The following is a 26,045-nucleotide window of genomic DNA, read 5'->3' as shown; positions in this document are numbered from 1 at the left end:
CTTATCCAGCCCGTGCCGTGTCCGTTTCGCACCCTCGATCCGGCCGAACAAAAGCTGTTTAGGCATGCGGTGGCTGGGCATGTGGTGGATGGGCATGCGGGCTACATGGCCCAGCCAACGCAGCCTTGCATACCCCACCACCTCTTAGTGGCAAGCTCCAGGTTCAGCAGCAGCGTCTCCAACTCCTCCTCTGAGTGAGCAGCAATTACCAGATCATCGGCATACATAACATGGTTGAGCAATAGGGAGTCATCCCTTGACCGTACCCGGGCATCGATCAGCCTCCCATTGTATCTGTACCAGATGGAAATTCCTCCGGTACAGCTATTGAAGGCTTCACGAACTACGTGGTCGAAATAGATGTCAAATAATGTGGGAGCCAGAGGACATCCCTGTCGCACCCCAAGGTGTCCAGGGAATGGCTCTGACTCCAGGCCATGTAGTTTTACCCGGGCCCGCTCACCTTCATGAAGGTCCTTAATGATGATCGTGAGCAGAGGGTCAGGCACTCCGAAAGCACGAAGAACAACCCAAAGCCCAGGCCTACTGATGGCATCATAGGCCTTGACCAGGTCAATAAAGCAGAGATGTAGGTCTTGTTGAAATTCCCTACACCTCTGCTGTAGCAGACGGACAGAAAATATGGCATCTGTGCAGGACCGCCCTTTCCTGAAACCGCATTGGGGCTCCGCAAGCATATCCTCAGCGTGCCAAGGAAGGCGATGTTGAATAATCCTTGCCAGGACCTTTCCTGGCACACTGAGGAGTGAGATGCCCCTGTAGTTGTTACAGTCTGTGCGGTCCCCCTTCTTAAAGAGGAGGACCACCAGGGCATCCTTCCAGTCCTGCGGAACCCGTCCAGTGGTCCAGACTGTTGTTATGATGTCATATAGGGCAGTCTGTGCACAAACGCCACCCTCCCTCAGCATTTCGCTTGGGAGATCATCTCTGCCCGGTGCCTTTCCTGGTCTCAGACTCTGGATCGCCTTCAGTACTTCCTCAACAGATGGCATATCAGCCAGACACTCACAGGGGGTGACTTACTCCAATATTTGAGGCACTGCAGCCTCAGCAGGGTCATCCCCACTTTGTCCCATGATGTTTTACAGGCTGAGGAATGTCCCCATCCCCCAGGACCTCACATAAATGCTCAGCAAATCTGCAAACCTGTTCCTGGGGGTCGGAGATTGGATCACCGTTCTTTCCCCTAATGATGGTAATAGGTGTGGCGCTGCAGGTTACTTTTTTGATGGAATGAAAGAGCGATTTGTGATCGCGGGTCATTGAGGCAGATTCCATCTCAGCAACCCGCGACCACCACCCATCCTTGCAACGCCTCACGGCTCTCCGAACCTCCGAGCGAAGGCTACGGTAAGCCTCCTCATTCTCCGACGTGGGATGCTGTAGCCGAAGAGAGTGGGCCTGTCGCTTTTTCTCAGCCATCCTGAACATCTCCTCTGTCAGCCAGGGTCTCTGGGGAGGTCTGGACCGTGTACCCAAAGCAGCCATTGCAGCTGCATGAGCCACAGTCGCTTTGGTACGAACGTGCATACACAAAGGTACACGGATACCTCCTCCCCCCACTATCCCCCCTCCTCCCCCCACTATCCCCCCTCCTCCCCCCACTATCCCCCCTCCTCCCCCCACTATCCCCCCTCCTCCCCCCACTATCCCCCCTCCTCCCCCCACTATCGCCCCCAAGGCTGATTTGGGAATGGAAATGCGCACATCCCGTGTACCCGGCACACACAAACATCCCTCTCTCCAGCCTCCATCGTGCACTGCCGCGCACACAGCAAACATTACATAGATCGTGTCCGCCACACTCGTGCGCCTGTCACGCACACCTTGAGGTACGTACACACACACATAGGTACACACATGCACATACGTACGCGGGAACACACATGTACAGTACACAGGTTTCCGTATACAACGACAAACATGTTCACAGACACACTTCGCTTAGGTACAAGCATGCATACACACAGGTACACAGACACAGATACACAGGTACACAGACACACACAGGTACACAGACACAGATACACAGGTACACAGACACACAGGTACACAGATACAGATACACAGGTACACAGGTACACAGACACATACAGGTACACACACACAGATACACAGGTACACAGACACACACAGGTACACAGACAGATACACAGGTACACAGACACACACAGGTACACAGACATAGATACACAGGTACACAGACACAAAAGATCCCCCATATAGCCTTAACAGACTGTAGGGGCAAGTGCTGTTAGCGAGCACCTATGAAGGCCGGAACGGTACACGAGGGGGTGGGTGGCCAGCACCACGCCCGACCGCCTTTGTCTCCCTAGTGGCAATGTTTACACACCGCACCAGGTACTCATTTGAGGCTGAGTCGACCTAGGGGAGGCCCGGGACCGGTTCAGATAATCGTCACTGGTGTTGGCCGTGAGCGGGAATCGAACCCGGGTCGCCAGGTTCATAGCGCAGCGCGCTAACCGCTACACCACCACACAGACACACACATGTACACACACACAGATACACAGGTACACAGACACACACAGGTACACACACACAGATACACAGGTACACAGACACACACAGGTAGACACACAGGTACACACACAGATACACATGTACACAGACACACGGGTACACACACACAGATACACAGGTACACAGACACACAGGTACACACACACACACAGATACACAGGTACACAGACACACGCAGGTACACAGACACACACAGGTACACAGACACACACAAGTATACACACACAGATACACAGGTACAGACACAGACACACACGGGTACACAAACACACAGGTACACACACACAGGTACACACACACACACACAGATACACAGGTACACAGACACACACAGGTACACATACACAGGTACACAGACACACACAGGTACACATACACAGGTACACAGACACACACGGGTACACAGACACACACAGGTACACACACACAGATACACATGTACACAGACACACACGGGTACACAAACACACACAGGTACACGGACACACATGTACACAGTTACAAAGATTCCCCGTATAGCGTTTAACAGACTGTTGGGGCAAGTGTTGTTACCGAGAACCTATAAAGGTTCTCGCACGGCAAGCGAGGGGTGGGTGGCCACCACCACGCCCCCCCGCCCGCCCGCCTTTGTCTCCCTGGTGGCGATATCTACACACCGCAACAGGTACTGTACTCCTTTTGAGGCCGAGTTGACCTAGGGGGAATCCCAGGCACGGTTAAGATCATCGTCACTGGTGTTGACGGTGAGCGGGAATGGAACTCATGGCCGCTGGGTGGGTTTTGTAGTGCAGCGCGCTTGCCGATGCACGACACACATCACATAGGTACGGCGGGGAGGGGCAGTCCCCGATATGCGTCGTCTCGATATACGTTGTCTAGCACTTACGTTGTCTAGCACTTACGTCGCCGTTTTTTTTTCAGGAACACAACGTAACACTTCCCCGCTTATAATTACGTCGTATGAACAAAACGAGAATGAGTTTTACCCCTTTCTGGCAATAGAAAAGGAGGTGTTCAGATGTTCAAACACAAAATAGAAACCTTTTGCAAGGTTTTAAGTCTGCGTTCACCACACTTTGTGGCAAATCATGCAACACAAACATGCTCGGATGATAATATACGCATCGTCTTTTAAACTGATTGGCCTACGCCAGAGACGGCTTTCTGTACGGCCCAGTCTCACCAGTCAGGCCAGAGAACGCCAAAAGGCCAACAGCACAAAGACAATTGCACTATCAGAGCATTTCTAGCTCGGCGTGAGCAGCTACGAAACCTACGCCTATTTGTCCATACTTGAATGCTGGCGGAAAGGTCATTGTGTTTTTATGACATCGTTTTTTGACTGTTCAGCTGAGCCGAGTCGAAAACATCGTGCGTAGCAGTTAGTTGCTGCGCTACAAGCCCGACGACCCGACTTCGATTCCCGCTCACGGGCCAACACCAGGTGACGAATAATCTGAACCGGTTCTGGACCCTCCCGTAGGTCGACTCGGCCTTAAATGAGGGAGACAAAGGCGGGCCGGGTCGTGGTGCTTACCACCCACCACCTAGGTGTGCCGGGCCTTCATAGGTTGCTCGCCAACAGCACTTGCCACAAGCGTCTGTTAAAGTCTATAGGGGGGATTTTTGTCTCTGTTACTCAGTGTACATTGCTGATCAGGGCGATTCGGGTGGAATCCCTTTCACATACTGTACATACTTGGGGTATGCCATTAAAACATGTCAATCATTTTCGACTCTACTCGGCTCTGTGGGGGGGGTTGGGTAGGGTGCATAGAGGTAGTGTACAACTTGCGCACGTGCCGCCCATCTTCTGGGTTACCCACCACGTGGTTTGCTCTCCGGCGTGCGAGGCGAGAGTGCTCCATTGTAGGGTCGACGTGGATTCTCTGCAAAAAAAAATATCGTCGCAAAATTTTCGACAGGTGGGGTGAGGGGTGGGGGGTGGGGCAGCAACCACCATTCGTTGGTGCCTTGTGACGACACGTGCAGGTGGTGACGCGTAGGAACGAAACGCGGAGAGGATTTAGGCTCGATGTTAATAAGTAATATTTAAAAATACTTTTTTTTTTAAAACACGCTTTAATGAAATGTACCGTACGAGTAATGGCAGAACTCCACGACTCCAGGAAGTGGGCCCGAAGCTTGCCACAACGTAAGGGGGACCGTGCTGATTTACAGCCAAGGTCAGTTGGGCGTGGACAATTAGACTCAAGCCGAAGCATAACATATAAAAAATAATGTTTAAAAATATTTGTTTGGATAGAATATAGCATTGTCATCAGTGTGACATAAGTATACCAAGTTTGCAGTCGATACCACATGGGGAAGTGGGTTATAATTGAGTTACAAGATTTGAGGACACGACAACAACAACAACAGACAGAGTGAGTTAAATAAAAGCGTGTAATAACAATGGTGAAAGCGTAGTGGGGGTGAGAAGGTGAACCGTGCCGTTGACATATATCTGTCAACCCACACGGTTTACCCCGTATTCTTGTACAGCGATACCTTGACTTTAGTCGCTTCGCTCTTTCGGCCGTTTTCAACCATAACCACATTTCAAATTTCGTCCACGCGGCTTTCCTCTCTCGTCCGATTTCATCCCGAACCTTCCTCGGCGTTCGCGCCACGCGCCATCTTTTTCGTTCAGCCTTTGAATAGAATCCGTTCAGTGAGCATCTCTTATATTTGTGTTTAATCAGATATTATCAACGCTGCGCTTATTTCTGTGATTATTACTGTAAACAATTAATTGTTTATTTTTGTGACAACAGTATAATACTACAGCGTTCGTAGTTATTTTCGTGATTATAAAACACGTGTACAGTATTCATACTGTGCTTATTTTTGTGATTATTGTTTAGGGGCCGTCCATAAATGACGTCACGCGATTTTGGACGATTTTTGACCCCCCCCCCCTTCGTCACACGGCTTCACAAAAAGTCAGACCCCCCCCTATAAAATATGACGTCACAAAACTCGCCCTCCCCCCCCCAAAAAAAACATGCTTCAAATCGCTTTAAGCTATTGTCATTGTCGTGCGTATTTAATGTGGCGCTGCACTCTGATGACGTAGGAGAAAACATTTATTAAAAAGTCTATTTAATTAAGTAGAAAGTGTTGTCTATTTTTAAAGGTGCGCATTTTGATCTGACGTCACATTTCTCAAACCCCCCCCCCCCTCGTCACACATCGTCACAAATGTCTGACCCCCCCCCCCCCCCAGGTGCGTGACATCATTTATGGACGACCCCTAAATACTTATTTTTGTGCTTTAATATATTCATAATGGGTCCTAAGTGTGGTGATAGTAAAGCTAAAGCACCCATAAGGTTCTCAATTTGCAAGAAATGCTTGTAGTTATTTGCATGTACTTTTTAATATTTACTGTAGTTATAAAGGCTCTGCTTTGACATTCGTCCATGCTCTGGCCCCTAACCAGACGACAGTGCAAGGTATTTCTGGACAGGGAAATTGAGTTTTAGGGTCCATACGGGCAAAGAAAACTACTTTTTTTTGTCTATTCGTTTGTGTTTCTCCCCTGTGATGTGACTTTGTAGTATGAACGTTGAGATTTATTAGGGCACGGGGTGACCAATAAGGTCTAATAAGGTAGGACACTGCTGATAAGGGCTTGACAGCTATGCATTATGTTGGGCTCCATTTGAACCTCCTGCTAGGTGTACACGTCCGGTAGTGATCAATGGCGATTAGAAGGAAAGTAAAAGCTAAGTGTGCTTTTTTAAAAAGCATTATGGGGATTAAAATTACACGACTAATAATGTGTTATCATGGGGGGGGGGGGGGATGGACCAATTAATGGCGTGATGCATCGAGGATCTTGCAACAAGAAGAACACGTCGATCATCTTAAGCCCCCCTCATTCAGGAGAAGAGCTCATGAGCCTGTATGAGGGACGTGAAGAAGGAGGGGAGGGTGTGGGAGAGGAATAAGCGGCAAAAGAGAAACCATTCAAGGTTCTGCCCATGGATGTTTTTTTTGCAGATAACAAGGCACGCGATGTAGCTTCAAGAACGGTAATGAATTTATACACAGGTGTGGGGGGCCGTAAAGAGAGAGTGCTAGAGGCTACGCGCCGAGATGATTATGAAAAGGTGGCCGGAAGGCATTAGATTCTTTAATAAGAACACATGTACCATAGTAGAGGTGGGGGGGGGGGCACCGTCCGATAGGTACGGGGTCGAGCGGATATATAAGGGGAAGTGAGGCCCGCGGTCGGGGCGGTGATTCAGGAATTAATTGACGAACAAGGTGGACACCATCGGGGCTGACTGGTCGCGAACAACAAGGTGGACAACATAGGGGCTGACTGGTCGTGAACAACAAGGTGGACAACATAGGGGTGACTGATCGTGAACAACAAGGTGGACAACATCGGGGCTGACTGGTCGTGAACAACAAGGTGGACAACATAGGGGCTGACTGGTCGTGAACAACAAGGTGGACAACATAGGGGTGACTGATCGTGAACAACAAGGTGGACAACATCGGAACTGACTGGTCGTGAACAACAAGGTGGACAACATAGGGGCTGACTGGTCGTGAACAACAAGGTGGACAACATTGGGGCTGACTGGTCGTGAACAACAAGGTGGACAACATTGGGGCTGACTGGTCGCGAACAACAAGGTGGACAACATCGGGGCTGACTGGTCGCGAACAACAAGGTGGACAACATCGGGGCTGACTGGTCGCGAACAACAAGGTGGATACCATCGGAGCTGACTGGTCATGAACAACAAGGTGGACAACATCGTGGCTGACTGGTCGCGAACAACAAGGTGGACAACATCGGGGTGACTGGTCGCAAACAACAAGGTGGACAACATCGGGGCTGACTGGTCGTGAACAACAAGGTGGACAACATCGGGGCAGTAATTAAGAGCAGAGATGTAATTACGCTCGAAGTTGTAAATACGTTGATATTAAAAATAAAGTTTTTACTTCTACAAAATGGACATCTCGAGGGAGCTTCTTTATCCGATTGTAGATGCTGAAAAAAAAATTCCAGAAAAAAACTGAGGAAAATAATTTGAGGGTTGGTAAATTATAGGTGAAGGTAAAATAAAAACGCTGTTTCATTTAACATAGAAATGCTGTTTATGAATGTGTACATTATGTAAAATACAATCTAGTATGGTACCTGCATTTCTATACATATAAAGTACATCTTTTGTTGCTAGGTATGAAACAGCATTTGCCTGAAGTTACGGTCCCTATCCCTACCTTATGCCTTTGTTTTTTTTGGGCATTGTATATAACATTGTTATACACACTTACCTGTAGTAGCAGACAGGTGTCCATAGGGGGTGGTAACACGGGATGGGCAGGATGAGCTGAGCCGTTGGGACACGAGGCTCTCCCAGCCCCAAGAGAGGGGTTGGGGGGGTTACTCCAGAGCCCCCTAGAGAGTTCCAGAAGGAGGGCGTGGCCAGGGGTGGAGAGACCCGGGCACGGGTATAAAAGCCAGACCTCTGGACGAGTCTGGCAGTCTCCGTGAAGCTGAAGCAAGCAGGCCAGCTTAGGCTAGGACCCTGGGAACCCCCAGTCCCGAAGTCCTTGTAAGAGCCGAGACTGCAGAGGGCCAGTGGTGGGACCCTGGGAACTCCCGGGACCCGACGTCCTCGTAAGGACCTGGACCGAGTGGGCCAGTGGTCGAGACACAAGGACCTTGGCTGGGTCGGGTCAGGGAGCCTTCCCTTAGGTCCCCTTAGCCAGAGGAATTGTGAGTGTGGTCCCAGTGATAGGACACGCTAGCCCGGAGGCCATACCTCCCTAGGTATCGGGTAGAGGGGCCGTTACCCCTCTGTGTTAGGGACCGTGTATTCCACAATTAGTAAATAAACGTGTTGCCTCAAGTACTCTGCCTCCGGTCTCCTGGAACCCACTACATATGTACGCAGGTGCCTCTGTGTGCTGTACGTTGAACTTCTTTTGCGCCGTACATCGCCAATCGCGCTTATCGGAGGAGCGGGAGGTGGGGACAACAAACCTAACAACATGCAGTCGTAAAGAAACGAGTGTTCAATCTGTGTATACACAGGGTGGGGGGGGGGACTGCCTCTCGGGACATCTGCTGGACCATGCGGACGGTGCGGACGTTGGCGTGGCTGGACGTGCGGATGGTGATGTGGCTGGCGTGCGCCCTGTTGGGCTGGATTGGCGAGGCCCACGGATGGGCCTTCAGAGATGACGTGTGGCATAACTCCGTGTTGCTGGGTACGATAACGGGTATACCCCGGGCGTCAGCGGCATCTGGGTAACCGCACTCACGAGTTCATAGACACGGGAAATGGAACGTTAACCCTGAAACGGAAAAACTTGCTACGAACCGTTTCATTTTCTAGAACTAAAAATGAAGCTGAAAAAGTCGAAGCCAATTTAGCATATGTTGATGTAATTTCCCAAATGTACTATCACGCATTTTTGGGAGGAGATTTGGGGGGGGGGGTGTGGGGAACCCGTGAATCAGTTACCGGATTAACCGGTTCAATCTCTCACGACAGTAAGTCACTATTACAGTACTGTACTCAATCGAGAACAGTGCTCCATTCCAAGATGAACATCCCCCTTCTAGCCTAAGCAGGCTCTTGGGCAAGAGCTGTTAGCAAGGTAGAGCCAATGAAGGCCAACACGGCGCACGAGGTGGTCAGCACCACGTCAGGCCGCCTTTGTTTCCCGAGTGGCGACGTTTACACACCACACTCGGTACTCATTTGAGTCGACCTAGCGGAGACCCATGACCAGTTCAGATAATCGTCACTGGTGTTAGCCGTGAGTGAGAATTGAACTCAGGTCGGAGTGTTCTTAGTGCAGTGCGCTAACTGCTACACTATCGCTCCCCACCCCCACATGGGCCTGTGGGGGCACACAAAGACAAAAACTCACAGACGCATGCGTGTGTGTTTTGTTGCATACAGAGGAGGCAGCGGGCGTCTTCCACATCCACTCCCGGCATGGCCGCTATCTCCTCTCCCTGCGGGAGGCCCGCGCCATCTGCGCCTACGAGGGCGGGGCCCTGGCCACCATCGCGCAACTGCGGGAGGCTCAACGTGCTGGTCTGGCAACGCCAACCCCACGCATCTGCTGTTCTCCACCGACGTGCATTCCAGTTTGAAACCACCAAAGGGAAATGATGGGGGGGGTTTTCTTCTCGGATATTCAAAAGTTGTGGCCAGGTGGCTGTGAGGGGGGGGGGGTCCCCTCAATAGCAGCTCACTAGGACAAAACATTCAATCGCCTCAACTGATGGCGTCACATCTCGGCTGTCACTTTAAACAAACCATTTCCGTTGGTCTTTTTACATGGAAAATTGTAATTAAATATGTATTTAACTCCGCTAGAGTTGTCTGTTTTTTCTATTAATGCTGCCAAAGCAAAAACAATTCTTCGTGGCACGATCACTGAGCATTTTGTGTATTCGATGTTTTCTTGGATTTAAGGCCAGGAGCCTCAAGGCTGAGGTTGAGGCCAGCTTCCTCCAGGCCAGTCAAAATCAGATCTAGTCCAGTGGTTCCAAACCATTGTTCAGACCACCAAATACTAATAACATATTTTCCTAACTCCCCCCATCCCCGCATCATTTGTCTGTGAAACCACATACCTTAAAGCCTGGTCCAGGACCTGCGGCTCAGGTGAAGGAACAGAGCTGAGCTGAGATAATGTCCTCGAGCCTAGATGGAGTGACGGCATGCGTGTGTCCGTGTGTCCAGGCCTGCACAACTGTGTGGCCGGCTGGCTGGCCGACGCGCGGGTCGCCTACCCCGTCACCAAGGCGAGCCAAAAGTGCAGTAACGGCATAGTTGGCGTCGTAGACTACGGCGTGCGACTCAACCGCTCAGAGCGCTGGGACGCCTACTGCTACAGGAGGAAAGGTGGTGCCACCCCCCTGTCCCGCCTCTAAGTGCCGCTGCTGTGCCTGTCAAAATAGAAAATTGAACGACGTTTTCGTAATACGCTACATTGGTGCGTATGTGCAAATGACACTAACTCAACAAATTTGTCCGTAATACTGCCCCAAAAACAATAAAAAAAAATCAAATGAGAAAGCACCGAAAGTCCTTTTTCCTACCCTGAAACCACCCGCTCGTTGTACTGGGCTTGCGTGCTTACCACAAAAAGAAATAAAATGAGATAAGAATAGGTTTTCCCCTTTTTCTGGCAATAAAACAAGTGTTAAGATGTTAAAACACCAAACTAAAACCTTTTGCAAGGAATCACGTCTGCATTAACCACACATACTTGTGGTGAAAATAGAAACAAAAACATGCTCTGACAGTACATGCGTTGTCTTTGAAACTGATTGGTCCACACCAGAGACAGCTTTCTTTAGAGCCTAGTCTCAAACAGTGTTAGACCAGAGGACGCCAAAAGGCGAACAGCAAAGGAGGGCCCATGATGTAGCAAATCAATGAGCTTTGAAGAAGGTCCATCACCTAAAACGTCACCTATTATACATTTTTACTTGGCAGTGTTATTGACGTGAACGTGTGATTATTACGGATAGGCATACCTTGTATTCTAGTTGTAGTGCCTTACACTGATAATCCCTTCTCAAAGCCGGCCTGGCAGCGTTCAGTAGAATATTAAGTGAGGCCTGCATCCCCGATTTTTACCAAGCGGCGCTAATGACGAAGCTATTAGCCTTCCAATTGCGGGTCCCTTAATTTACATACGAATGCATCCGCCATGGATGGCAGTGGGGACGTGCGGAGGCAGGCACATGGAGACGGCGCTGAACCTCAGCTCGCCAGACTACCCGGGCTACGCGGCGCTCAGGAGCTGCGTGTGGACCATACGCGTACCGGTCAGCAAGCGTGTCCGCCTCTCCTTCCTGGACTTCGACCTTGAGCGAGACAAAGGGTGTCTCGCCGACTTCTTGGAGGTCTATGACAGCTACGAGGACGTGTCCGGACTCATCGACAGGTACAGCTGGAGACGTGTTCCCGCCACTGCTTAATAAAAAAAAAACTTAAATATTGTTTTATTTTACCAGGTAAAACCCACGAGCTATTACTGTATATAGCTGTTTTTCATAAGCAACCTGGCGATCACAAATAATAGTTCAACAAAGCGGCTTATGTGGACATTTATAGCAGCCAAATACGTATTTTCCCGCATATAGCCCGCATACGCATATAACCCGCAGACGCATATACCCCGCAAAAATAGCATTTTGTGGAAACAAATTTCGGATAGCCCGCACCTCCATATACCCCGCATGCATTCATATCTTTAACATCGTTACCGAAGCTTAATTCCATCATATTAATACGAAGTTTACACTTGTAATACATTCCACTGTCAATTGTTAACATTAACATCATAACGTGCACAGAGAAAACAAACTAACCGGAAACGAGTGAACTTAAAACAGTAAATAAGTAACAAAAGTAAATATCCAATAAATAAGTAACACAGATAAGTAAGTACAGTTTTAGCACTGGTAGATTGCGCACTGCGCAGATAATAGCGGCACTACGGTAACGCTGTCGCCTCGCCCCCAACCCCCCACCTCTCTCTCCCCCCCAGCTCTCTCGTCACTACCGCAGATCTTGCTCTGCCCCACCCCCCAACCCCCACCTCTCTCTCCTCCCAGCTCTCCCGTCGCCAGTAAACACAGTGCGCCCACTTCAAACATCGTCGTTTTATTGTACAAACAATTGGAATAATTTAAAACGTGATAACATGTGCCATTTTAGTGTGAGTGGTTTATTCAGCAGTGCTTTAGTCAAAAGTAAGTGTTTCATAGTGGATAGTCCTACCATGAAAACATTTTACGAGTTACGACATGTCACACGTGTAAAATATTTTGCGATAGCCGGCACCTCCATATACCCCGCAGGGTCTTGTTTTGTTTGTAAAAAGTGGTATAGCCCGCGGATTATATGCGGGAAAATACGGTACTCTAAATGCACGTTGCTTCTAAATGTGGAAGGAAAAAACCAGAGGACCCAGGGAAAAAGTTATGCTACCATGGGGAGAACATGCAGACTCCAAATATACAGGCGTCAGGGTCGGGATTGAAACCACAATCTCCGTATACCAAGCGAGGTAGTTGTAAGTTTGTGTAGTGTCGTCTGTGCGTGCAGGTGGGGTGCGTCGCACACGCAGTCAGTCGGAGACGAGGTGGTCGCAGGAGGCACCGTCCTCCCCTTTTATTGTTGTTGCCGAGCCCACGCCACCACTTGGGCCCCCTCTCTCTCTCTCACACGCGACCCCGCTGCCGCACGACCCGTCCCAGACATGACCCTGTCCGCGTTGTACCGACGGTGTCGACCGGGACAGCCAACTACTGTCTGGCCGCAGAAGGATCGGGCGAAGGCGGTAGTGACGAGGGCGGCGACGACGACAGTGATGACAGGGACGAGTCCAATGCCAGAACCGGCAGCCCGGAGCTCTCGCTTTCCGCTGCTTATATTCCCTTGGGCGCGGCTTAGCTCCACCCTAGCCGCGCGTCCCTTCTCGAACCCTCCAGAGGGTTCCAGGGGCTTCCACACGAGGTCTACCATGACCCTTGCCCCAGTTCCTCCGTCCTGCCGGCTCACCCACGTATATGTTGGGCAGCAGCTGCAGTCCAACCGTCAGCGCTATGTCACTACATATGTATGAACTTCTTTCGTACCATATGTAGACAAGCATGCTAATCGGAGGTGCGGGGGAAGGACAACAATCTAAACACAAAAAAGCAGTTCTCAACAAATACGTTTTCAGTCTCGATGATGTAAAAGTGCATAGCTCCAGTGGCTTCCGAATATCGGAAGGAAAAGCGTTCCAGACGGCCGCAGAAGTGCATCCGAACGCGCGTTACAGTGGCCAAACCGTCTTTGTTGGATGGTTAGTCAAAAGCCACTGTGAAGATGACTGGAGTTGACGTGATGGTTTATGCGCCTTGATAAAATCAGCAAGGTACGTGTGTAATGAGCGTGACCTTATTTTGTATTCGTTCGGAAACTCGTAAGCCAATGTGGCTCGGCGAGCACAGGTGGATATGGTCGGATCTTGCGGTTCCCGTCATGATACCACGTACCATCCCAGAGCTCGCCAGCTCAATCCCTTTTGGCACTGCAGTTGAAACGACGTCAGATTTTTTTCATATCCCCAATCACTGTACACCACAGTTGGTCAATTAGCAGGTCATGTATGGTGATGTAAAGTGTGGGTAATTCTCACCACTTCCAAGACGTCTGGCAAACAAGTAACAGAAGGTCGAAATACCTACTGGGAGGGAATTTCGAGAGTGGAGGTCCTTCTGCCAGTAGTGGCCCTGCCACTGTACTCATGAAATGTTTACTATTAAGCTGTTAAATATTTTATTATTTTACCAGGTAAGGCGCACTAAGATATGCAGAGACCTGGTCACAAATGATAGCTCAACGAAGTGGCTTATATTCTTAGCTCTTTTGGTAAAGTCACGTTGAAGAGAAACAATAAAATAATAAAATATATATAAAACAATAAAGATTCTCACGACGTTTCGACCATAACACAAACGGTCATCATCAGGTGTGAAAAAACCAACGGCAAGAAACATTTGAAAGAAGTGGCGGTTTGCATTTATTTATTTTTAAACGGTGTTTGTATTTATTTATTTTTAAAAAACGTTAGCACCACGGGCAGCGATTTGGCAGTTTGTTTAGAAGGACGAGTCCATCTATGTTCTGAAAAGAGGAGGGGGGAGACGAAAAATTAATGTATGCTGTCTGAAAGCCACCGTAAGCGTGAACAATCAATTAAGACCTGAAATGGTTTATCAAATCCTTCCAATGATTGCTAAGCCAGAATCTATCTTCTCGGTTGAAATTGTCTCTGTGCTTGTATATGTGGATAGCCTCATGAACGAATCTCTCATGGTAGCCAGATGGAGAATTCAATGTCATGTGAGCCTACTGAATTATAACAATGATCTGCCACGGCCGAGGTGTTGGTCCTACCGTGTTTAAGGTCTGCTTTGTGTTCACGAATGCGGTCCGAGTGGCTTATGTGGGCATTTATCACAACAAAATACTCTAAATGTATACAATATACCATGGGATCCAACCCATGGCACCTTGCATACCAGGCGAGGTGGTTAACATCTCGCCACTGTAGCGCGCGTATTAAAAAAGCAAAAAATATTGACTATCTTGAGTTGGCCCTATTTTCAATAGTTTTATTTATTTATAAAATGATTTATTCTAACTTTAATTGAACTGTAAAACAGTCCTCTAATGAATCAACATTCACGAATATAACATTTTCAGTTTGAAAGAAAAAAAAGTGGGGGATCTGACACCGTGAGCTTGTAAAGCCGAATCAATTTCACATTGTATCAAAAATGAGTACCACATTGCACGAACTCGAGTAGTTTTCCCATGGATACTCACCCCCAGCATGGGAATTTCCACCACGAGCTCAGGACTGTACGCAGGAGATGAGCACCTCAATGCTCCATTGAGCATTGGTTTGGAAGTGAGAATAATTCGTCACTGATTTGGACTTAATATTGAACACTCCGGGGGGTTATAAATTAACCCTTCCGATTCTGTTCGTGTAAGAATCGGAAGAAAAACAAAAATAAAATAACTATCTCTACCGAGGCTCCCGCAAGGCCATGCGGGAGGGCATGTGGCACCGTTTGGCGCCCGCTATCGTAGGGTGCGATCGTGTCGCTACAGTTCTTTGCGGTGGTCCAATGTCTTTAAAAACAGCGGTGATACTACACCTCTGTAAATAAGATAATGCTGAACCGCCGGCACGTTCCAAGATTCAGCGGTGAACTTGACACCCACCCTGCAATTGCAGTCGTCTCAGAACGGGAAAGGGTTTTAATGGGCTTTAGACTGATCTAGAGCTTAAATGACAAAGGCAGAACATACTTTACCGCATCTGTCCCCCTACATAAATCGAAAGTAATATTATTCATCCCGACAGCTTCATGGTTGTCAGCTTGTTTTATTGCTTATAACCTCCGCATAAATGCACATTATTATTTTGTATTATGTATTACAGTAATACATTTATTAAGTAGATGGGTTCCTGGAGCTTAATTTGTATATTGAAACTACGTGCATTGAATAACTTATGAGCAACTTACCGTAAATTTTGTAAACAAGGACGATTTTATTGAAAATAATGTAATAGTATATTGTACAGTATTACAAAAACAACTGACATAAAACAATGTGTGTATGTTGACCTTTCGCATTGTACATAGCCAGCCGTGTTAATCGGATATGGGTGCATTTATTAAATATTTAGTGAATTCAGTGTTTATTATTTTCCCTTACATTTTTTTTACCATTTAAAATACAGGCAGTCCCCGGATAACGGAAGGGTTAGGTTCCCGAGAACGATCCGTAACTCGAATTTTCCGTATGTCGGAAACTTGAACAATTTTACTCATAGCCGGAAATAGTTGTGCCTCCCCTACCGTTTTCCCTCAGTACCGCATCACGCTGATGTCCATTTTCTATCGCGACCTGTATCGTGTTGCTATACGTACGCTCTGCACTTTCTATGATTCTTTAATTTCATCGAATATCTATGCCAACACTATCATCATTAAACTAACGGGACGTATACTGAATCCAGTTGTTTATGAATACCGCGAAACATTTTAAGATTAATTGTCAACAGAAAGCAGCCACTTCCGAGTGTCCGTTTACCGTGCATTAGGCTAGGCCTAGACTTCACATACACGCACACAAATACAAAGTACATACAGTGTATAACTCGTGAAATAAACTTAAAATGAAGAAAACGAGCAATAGAAGCATGGGATAAAAGATAGTTATAAGCATAGAAAACAAACAATGACATGATTCTACAAAAATTCCATTTACCTTAATCCTAGTGAAGCTGGGGCTAGGTGAAGGCAGTGTTTGTGGTATTCATCCACAACCTCACCGCGCTGCACTATTTGCGCTTACGTAACTAACGCAAACATGTCAGAATTTTTAGTTTTTTAACATTATTTATGGGAGCATTTCCGTAAAGTCGGATTTCCATAAGTCGAATCTGCCGTAACTCGGGGACTGCCTGCAATGGTAACAAATCCAAAGTTCGTGATACTGAACTTCGCATACCGAGTATTCGCATATCGAGGCATTACCATATACGTTGAACTGGGGTCCATGTCTAGCAGAGGAGGTCCCTGCCTGTGGACGTCTGGCAGTTCACTTGGTATCGGTTCAGGTGGGGCCTGACTGCTGCTGAGACTGTCGAGAACCTTCTAGAGTTTTCTTGTACTGAATCGGTGCTGCATGCCCAGAAGGGCCGTCTGGCTGATGGGCTGTGCTGCTACTGGACATCCTGTGAAAAAAAAAAAGAGCTTCATAGCTCATCGGATTGCTCCAGTATAAATAAATATTTTTAATCCGAAAACGTACTTATGTTTTGTGGAGTGACCAGTAATGGGAAGGGCACGTATTGTCCTCGTATTTGTTTTGTTGCTTATATATTCTGGACAATGACACTGGTTATTTTGTAATATAGATCATGAATGGATGAAATGTGTGTTTTTTGTATTTGTTTAGATTCTGTGGAGATGATCTTCCTCCTGTAATAGTGAGCACAAGTGAGTATCTTCGTCTTTTGTCATTTTCACCGACAAACATACCACTGTTGAAGTATCAAGGGCCGATTAATTATACATTTATTACAATAATATACTTTACACTGTAATTCACGACTTTCTAATCTCCAGTTCGAGCGTCCCATAATTCTTCACATTTACACATTTGATAGTAATTTTCATAACCCGTGGTGACCCACGATTCTTCCGTGAGCCTTGGCTAGATAAAGAACCATGTAAAACGCATCCAATCTCATTACGTGTGGTTGTGGTGCAGTTAATAGACCTTTGTTTGTCTCTGAACATTAAACAAAATTACTCCTTTAGTACGCATGCAGGCAACCTAAACATTTCAACTCGATGCACCGCATTAAATACAATGCATCACCTTCACAGTTAATCTCTGTGCATCAGTAAGTCACAAAATTCCATTTGGGTTGAGGATATTATTAATTTGCTTGGAGAAACAATTACCAGGTAAGGCCCACCTGAGATATATAACTCTTTTTCAGAAGTGACCAGGCCACAAACGATGACTCAACGAAGTTGCTTATAATGTAGAAATGTATAGGATGTATCTAAACGTGGAGGCAAAAACCAGAGGCCTCGGTTGAAAAATCCATGCAACCACGGTGACAATATGCAAACTACAAATTTACAGGCGTCAAGGGTCAGAATCGAACCCACGGCCTCCTGTATACGAGGTGAAGGAGATAACATTTCGCCACCCTGGTGCCCGTAGCTTTGCTACAGAACCCAAACACAAGTGGTTCGTGCATGAAAACAAAACAACCACCACAATATAAGTAAATTACTTGGGTTTCATTTTAATTGTAATCACAATACGGATTTATATTCTCATGTCTCGCAATTTATTTGCTCAGTGTTGTGCAAAGGAGCTAACAGACTTATGGCCCCCTTAAAACTATCTTTCATAAAAATCTCATGACTGAATGAAATTATGACTGTAGTGACCTCTTGACCTACACGTGCCAGTGGCAGAATGCAGTTCCTGTTTCATTGACCTGTTTCACTCATTGCCCCCTGTCAGTCATTAGGCATTTAGTGATGCATTTATGTATTGGCAAAAATGTATTCGTATGTGTATGATAATGCATTCAATTACGGTCATAAAGTCAATTTGTCATTTGTCCAATCTTACATTTTAGCCGATGTCGAAAATACTGTACAAACGATGCAGTAAAACGAGAAATCGTATCTGAATAATAGTCTTTGGTTCTTTCGGTAAAGTCACGTAGATAGAAAAGAATAATAAAAATAAAATACAAATAATAAAACACAAATGTAGACTGTAGCCTGGTTCTTAATCGGAGTGAGTGTACTGGCAGTCTATATTGTAGACTGTAGCCTGGTTATTAAGCTGGGTGAGTGTGCATTATTGTTTTTATTTTTTATAATTTTTTGTTGTATTCACTTTATTTTATTATTTTTTTTTCTATCTACGTGACTTTACCGAACGAACCAAAGAATATTAATTCCTGCAGTCACGAAAGTATGAAGTCAAAATTTACCCTAAATAATGTCAATTCATCAAATAATTGGAGGAGTGTTTGACTGTCAACAAGCTGGTCGCTGTTAGTTGGTGTAGGGAAGGTAGGAGCCCTGGAGTGGTTCAGATATCCCTCACAATTCTATGTTGTATGTATGTTGAACTTGTTTCGCACTGTATATAGTCAACTGTGCTAATCGGAGGTGCAGGAGGACAACAAACTCAATCAAAAAGCAGTTCTAAAGAAATTCGTTTTCAATCGAGAGTTTTCAATTTATTGACATTAGCCATGACTTGAAATGTAACTCTGATCGCCACGTTCATAGCACAATATGTTAATCACTGCACCACCACTCGTCTCATTCCCTTCATGTAAAACTTTGCTCATATGAGGTATTATAATAGGTTTGTGACTTTGTTATCGCTCATGGGATCCACCTTGATCGGTGTGCCCACTGGGGAGAGATTGCCTTCGGTGACATGCGTATTTAAACGTGGTTCTTAAATATCGTTGTTACGCATCTCCTAGCTAACATGATGACGCTGAAGTTCCACTCGGATGCGTCGGTGGGCGGCCGGGGGTTCCTGGCTTACTACGAAGCTGTGGACCCGCCAACGACCGTCAGCAGCCTCCAGGACTCCCGTGTTGACCCCCCTGCTCTTCCCACCAATGCGACCGCCGTCAACCCCTCTGCATTCCCGCACCTGTAACATCGTGGCCACTTGCGCGAGAAGCTCTGCGTGTCTTTGGCCGACTGCAATCGGGAATTTATTTCAGCCATTGAGCTAATAAGCGGCTCCTTTTTAAAAATATAACGACCACAGTCCAAGACCGTCGGCAGTGGCGGCAGCTATGGTGCATTGCAGCGTGGGAATGTTTAAACTAACCACAGCAAAACAACAATTGTTTTATACAAAATCCATGCCAAAACTTGTGAACAGGATAATTAACACGTAAAAAACGGTGTAAAAAATAATTTCATACGTATGCTAGTAAATCACATTTTTTCGACGGAGCTTAGTTATACCATTCACACTTATGACAGACGTAATTCTGCAGGACGGGCTTAACATGGTACAGAAGGAAAATTTGGAATATTAATATCGGTTGAGGAAATTCCAAAATTTAAATGCTGTGCAAGAGCAGGCCTTGGACCCCAGTGGGAGTTCTTGATCAAAAAAATAGTCAGCAGTCAAAAAGGTCCATACAAGGATTCTTAGATTTTTTAAACTAAGAATATCAAATTTTGATTTAAAGCTTTCATGACTGCAGGGATTCATATTCTTAGTTCTTTCGGTAAAGTCATGTAGAAGGGAAACAATAAAATAATAAAAATATAAAACAATAAAATTCTCACGACGTTTCGACTGCAACACAAGCAATCATCGGGTGTGAAAACCACAGCAAGAAAATGTGAAAAAAGTGGCGTTTTTTAACGTTAGCACCACGGAGAGCGATTTGGCAGTTATTCAGATGGAGAAATCAAACGACATGTCTCGGACTGCATTCGTGAACACAAAGCAGACCTAAAACACGATAGGACCAACACCTCGGCCGTGGCAGATCACTGTTATAATTCAGTAGGCTCACATGACATTGACTTCTCCAAGACAGAGGTTCTTTGCAAGCCATCTGGCTACCATGAGAGATTCGTTCATGAGGCTATCTACATATACAAACACAGAGACAATTTCAACTGAGAAGATGGATTCTGGCTTAGCAATCATTGGAAGGATTTGATAAACCATTTCGGGTCTTAATTGATTGTTCACGCTTACAGTGGCTTTCAGACTGCATCCATTATTTTCGTCTCCCCCCTCTTTTCCGAACGTAGATGGACTCGCCCATCTGAATAACTGCCAAATCGCTCTCCATGGTGCTAACGTTTAAAACGCCAATTTTTTCAAAATTTCTTGCTGTGGTTTTCACACCTGATGATGATTGCTTGTGTTGCAGTTGAAACGTCGTGATAATTTTATTGTTTTATATTTGTATTATTTTATTGTTTCCCTTCTACGTGACTTTACTGAAAAAAACAAGACTAAGAATATCAGTTGAATACCATGCTGATTTGGATTTAAGACTTTGTTGATTAAAAAAAAAGCCCAGTGTATATCTACCTAACTTGGGACCTTTCTTGCCAGTATCAAAGTGTAATGAGCGACTTCCGAGACACAACATGTAGAGGGCTTCTCATTTATTTCTCACACTTGGGCATAAACACTGGGCGATATTTAGAAACGTATCTACACAGCTACACACAGCCGACCTTTCTACATAGCCCATCGTCGGCGTCTAACAACATAGGTGGCTGACTAATGTAGCGATCACGATGATGATAGCCGTGCAGAGGATCGGCCATGCGGCACGGACGACGAAGAGAGATGACGGCAAGCAGCAACGCAGCCAGGACCTGGGACCCTGTGACAGCCCCAAACCTTTGGTCACGTCCCCCTTATATACTTCCCGGCGTGGCCAGGCCCCGCCTCCGGCCAAGCCCCCTTTTAGAACCTCCTAGCAGATTCCTGGAGCTTCTCGACTGATCCCGCTTTTTACCTTTAACCCAGATACGTCCCCCTTCTAGTTGGTTATTATAACACATTCCTGCGGAGGGGGCTGGTAGGAAATTTTGAAGTCATTATGAAGTAATTATGTACGGATATTTAAGACAAACTTGTTAGGGTCGTGCGCAGAAGAAAGCAAAATGAAAAGTGAGCAGAATTATAAAACGACGCTAGAAAGTGCAGTGTAAAAGAGGTTGCACCAGAAAGTGCAGTGTATAATCCCCTGCCTCCTGTGAATTAATCCCGGTTGGGCTTCCAGTCCATATAAGGGCACCACGGGGTGACCAGCCCCTCCCCACCCAGCCCCACCCCTCCCACTCCCCACCCAGCCCCATCCAGCCCCTCCCTACCCTCCCCTCTCCACCCAGCCTCACCCCTCCGACGTGGACAGACATTCACAATTAATCCCCTGCCTCCTGTGAATTAATCCCGGTTGGGCTTCCAGTCCACTACGTTTCCTACCAGTATAACGCACCCATACCCGTGATTACCTCTCCTGGCCGACATTACACATGTGTGGATGTGCCGATGCCAGAACAGCATGTTGGTAATTACAAGCCCATGGGCTGCACGAGTCTTACAGCTGCCTACTGTTGTTTTTGAGCTAATCTGGCCCATGTCTTCCAATAACCCCAGCCCAAGTACCAGCATCATGACCCACTCAGGCATTAAAGTCACCCAACAGGATGACTATCCTGAGGGGGTACTTTAGCTAGCACCTGTGACAGGAGGTTATCGAAGGCATCTGACTAATCCGCCTTGCCTGCATCCCTCCACTGATGTTCACGACCACCACTCAGCTCTGGTTGATGGGAAGGTGAACCCACAGTAGCCTGCGGCTTACAGCTTCCCACACCTCACTGCCATTCTCCCACGCCCCCTACATTCGTATGTTCATAGGAAAAGGTCACTCCATTGTTTGGCAGTCTCCTGCCCCGAGTAGAGTACTGTGTGGTAATTAGGTTGAAGGTGGAGGTGCCACCAGCTCCTTGTACCCATATAGAGCCCCCATTGGCTGCTGCGGTGGCTATGAGCACCATAAGGGGAAAAGCTCATTTGAATTGGCCTTCTCATGGCACATTCAACAGTGTTACCGTCTGGCACAATCGATTACGTAGGGGATTGTTTTGGCTGGAAACACACTCTTAGATAAGACAACATTAGTCTAGCTTTCTGGATATGGGTATATTACCATTATCCACAAAAGTATGGCGAGTCGCACGGGATGTCGCACTTTCCTGAGATCTCTGATCTCGGTTCTCCCTCAGTTCTGGGGATTGTTGTGATGACTTTGTGGTTTCCAACACTCTTTTAATCTTGACACCCCCCCCCTTACACTACATTATTTAGACTTTGGTGCTCACAATATTGGAGACATGGGTTCGAATAACAGCAGATCTTTGGCTTCTGTGTATTTGGCTGCAACATGTGCACCACTGGCTCCTTCACCACTGTAGGGTGGCGCTAGAGGCTGCCCCCTTGTGTTCCGCCCCCCACCCCCCTTGCTGAAATGTCCTTGTTTATCCCTGCTCCTGACCCAAGCAATCAAGCTTGGTAGTTCTCCCTTATCAGCTCGTATCTCCACTGCTGGCTGGCTGTTGAGGAGAGCTGCTTGCGGCTGGTATCCTCCTGCTGTCGTTTCTCCAAGCGTCTCAATTCTGTGTTTGAGTGGGTTCTTTACATGAAATCTGGGCTGGGCTTGCTTAATTAATGTCTTAATATAATTTAAGCCCTACACCTATTTGGAATATAATACTGCCCAGGCTATTCTACATATGTTTGGAATTAACACTCAGTGCACGTGGTTCTACTGCTAATTAATAAACTAAGTATGCTGTGCCACTGAATCAGCCACTGCATAAAGCTCAATTAAGTATTCACTTGCCCTTTCTGTACTAGTTCACCAACCCCCTCACTCAAATGTGGTCCACATCCTCCACACTGTATTGCACCAGCATCTTTACATCACTCTCAACTAAGCCTTTAAATCTTATATTGATATGTGGGTTTTATATTTTAGCATATGTTTTTAACTGCACCATGTAACATTATCTCCCCTCACATTAGTTCAGTTTATTTTGAAGTACCCGGTGAGCAAAGAAGCTCTTGAATCTGGTTTCATCAACAAAAGCATCAGTTCCCCGGGAAATATACGGCTGGAGTGCCAAGTCCTATCACATTGCCATATTGTTCTCTAGTATGGTCTAGACTCTAGATGGAGCAAGGGCTGATTGTCCTTTTTTAACTCCTTGCCATGCAAGTGTAATAAGCGAGCGCCATCTCCTGCATTATTGTGGCATTACGTTTACATACTGGCAGCATGCAGTCCACCAACCATCAGTAGTACGGATTCTATCTAGGGGAAAGGTTAGTGGGCGGATCTAGTATGGAAACCTCTGGAACATTCCCAAAAATTCCTAGAGGGGCGTGGCCATAGGCGGGGCTTAGCCTCGGAGAAGAGACTATAAGCAGGGGGTACAGCAACGTTAGGCGGTCGGTTTTTGAAGATCGAAGAGGAGCTCCCCGCCGCTGCTGCCCCGCCATCTCCACCTGCCATGTGGCGGCTCGACCTCCAGCCGCTCAAGCCGCTCAAGCCAGCGCGCCGCCAGCCCGGGGGTGCGGTAGAGAGCGGGGAGAGCGCCACGTGGCGCGGGGAAGCGCAGCCACGAGAACGGGCCGGCATCCGCGGAACAAGAGGAGCGGCCGTACCGAACCTTGAATAAATATACCGAAGTTACTTGCCGTGTCGGAGCCACTTATTACACAAGTATATCTGTAACTTTTGAACCACCCCTCGATCGGAAGTTTATTATACAAGTAAATTACCCATTGAGCTACACTGCTATTTTGAAAGTCACTCGGCCAGCAGATGGACACGGCAGCAAGAGTTACAAATGACTAAATAAACACGATGTGAAATGCAAAAAATATAGAGAAAGTAATTATAACCGAATGATATAACAAAATATTTGTGTACATTAGCATTTGTATTGTTTCAACACAAGAGGGTATACATTTTTATTTAAAGCTTTCGTGACTGCAGGGATTTATATTCTTGGTTCTTTCGGTAAAGTCACGTAGAAGGGAAACAATAAAATAAAACAAATGTAAAACAATACAATTCTCACGACGTTTCGACTGCAACACAAGCACTCATCATCAGGTGTGAAACCCACAGCAAGGAAATTTGAAAAAAGTGGCGGTTTTTTTTAACGTTAGCACCATGGAGAGAGATTTGACAGTTTGTTCAGATGGACGAGTCCATCTATGTTCGGAAAAGAGGAGGGGGAGACGAAAATAATGGATGCGGTCTGAAAGCCACCGTAAGCATGAACAATCAATTAAGACCCGAAATGGTTTATCAAATCCTTCCAATGATTGCTAAGCCAGAATCCATCTTCTTGGTTGAAATTGTCTCTGTGTTTGTGTATGTGGATAGCCTCATGAACGAATCTCTCATGGTAGCCAGATGGCTTGCAAAGAACCTCTGTCTTGGAGAAGTCAATGTCATGTGAGCCTACTGAATTATAACAGTGATCTGCCACGGCCGAGGTGTTGGTCCTACCGTGTTTAAGGTCTGCTTTGTGTTCACGAATGCGGTCCGAGACATGTCGTTTGGTTTCTCCAATGTAACTACTACCACAGAGGCAACTTAGTTTGTAGACGCCAGGGTACTGTATGTCCGGTATCACATCTTTTACAGACGGAACCAGATCACGGATTTTATGTAATATGTTGAATCGGACCTGGATCTTGTGTTTATTCAAGAATTTGGAGATATTTTTTGTGATCCCCACAATGTAGGGTAAAGTTATGTTTTTGAAAGGCACCTCAAGAGGGCCCTTCTTCATGGTTGGAGTGATAGCTTTGCGGATTGTGTAGTCGGAGTAACCATTACCCTTAAGAACTTGGTGTACGTGCTTGAGTTCACTGGCTATGTGTTCCTGGTCGGATATGCATTGGGCTCTATGGTGCAGAGTCTTGATGAGGGAATTCGTCTGGGATGGATGGTGGTGGGAATCCGGTTTCAGGAAGCATCCGTATGGGTAGCTTTCCTGTAGACAGAGTGGTTCATTGAACCATCAGGTCTCTTTTTTATTAGGACATCCAAAAAAGGTAGCTTGCCATCTTTTTCTACTTCCATGATAAATCTGATGGCTGGGTGTATGGAATTGATGTGGTCGAGGAATTGGTCTAGAGCAGGCCGGCCATGTGGTCAGATGACAAAAGTGTCATCCACGTACCTCTTCCATAAGGTTGGGCACAGAGTGGCAATCTGGATGGCGTCAGTCTCAAATGTATCCATGAAAATTTTGGCTATAACCGGAGATAGGGGGGAGCCCATTGGGGTGCCCTCAGTTTGTTTGTAGAAGGTTCCATTCTAAGTGAAGTATGTATTGGTTTAGCAGTGTCTCACTAGGGGGGGTACCTCTGTGTTTAGTCCTTGATGAAGCAAGTCTTCAATGATTGCGATGGTGTCAGGTACAGGAACTTTGGTGAATAAGGACACTACATTAAAACTGACAAGCAGGTCGTCTGGGGACAGGGAAATACCCGTGATTATCGATACCAGGTGAGTAGAATTTTGTACCGCAGAGGTGGTTTTTCCAGTGAAAAGCCGCAGGATTTCAGACAGAAAACGAGCCAGTTTGTAGGTGGGGGAGTTGATAGTAGAGACGATGGGACGAAGGGGTGTATCTACTTCATGTATTTTTGGTAAGCCGTATAATCTTGGTGGCCTGGCAGCAGAAGGTTTCAACGATAACTGTTTGGTTTGATCAATTAATGCGGTTGAATCAGAAATGATTTTGTTGCTTTGTATGATGA

The 26,045-nt window shown here is 46.6% G+C and overlaps 1 protein-coding gene across 1 annotated transcript; it reads left to right on the top strand.

Moving 5' to 3' along the window:
- The first annotated feature begins 1,712 nt into the window (after positions 1-1,712).
- LOC116943876 (tumor necrosis factor-inducible gene 6 protein-like) lies at positions 1,713-23,087 on the top strand. Its single transcript, XM_032957163.2, has 7 exons — positions 1,713-1,853; positions 8,633-8,808; positions 9,510-9,647; positions 10,302-10,463; positions 11,289-11,514; positions 17,106-17,146; positions 19,183-23,087. Exons 2-7 carry the CDS (start codon positions 8,673-8,675, stop codon positions 19,362-19,364), a joined length of 885 nt encoding a protein of 294 aa, XP_032813054.1. The 5' UTR covers positions 1,713-1,853; positions 8,633-8,672; the 3' UTR covers positions 19,365-23,087.
- The last annotated feature ends 2,958 nt before the right edge of the window (positions 23,088-26,045 follow it).

This window comes from Petromyzon marinus, chromosome 19 (genome assembly GCF_048934315.1).
Source record: "Petromyzon marinus isolate PM22_M1 ecotype Great Lakes invasive population chromosome 19, UKy_Petmar_22M1.pri1.0, whole genome shotgun sequence".
Lineage (NCBI taxonomy): Eukaryota > Metazoa > Chordata > Hyperoartia > Petromyzontiformes > Petromyzontidae > Petromyzon > Petromyzon marinus.
Note: the sequence above shows the minus strand (reverse complement) of the source record. Positions and strands in the feature narration are given on the sequence as shown.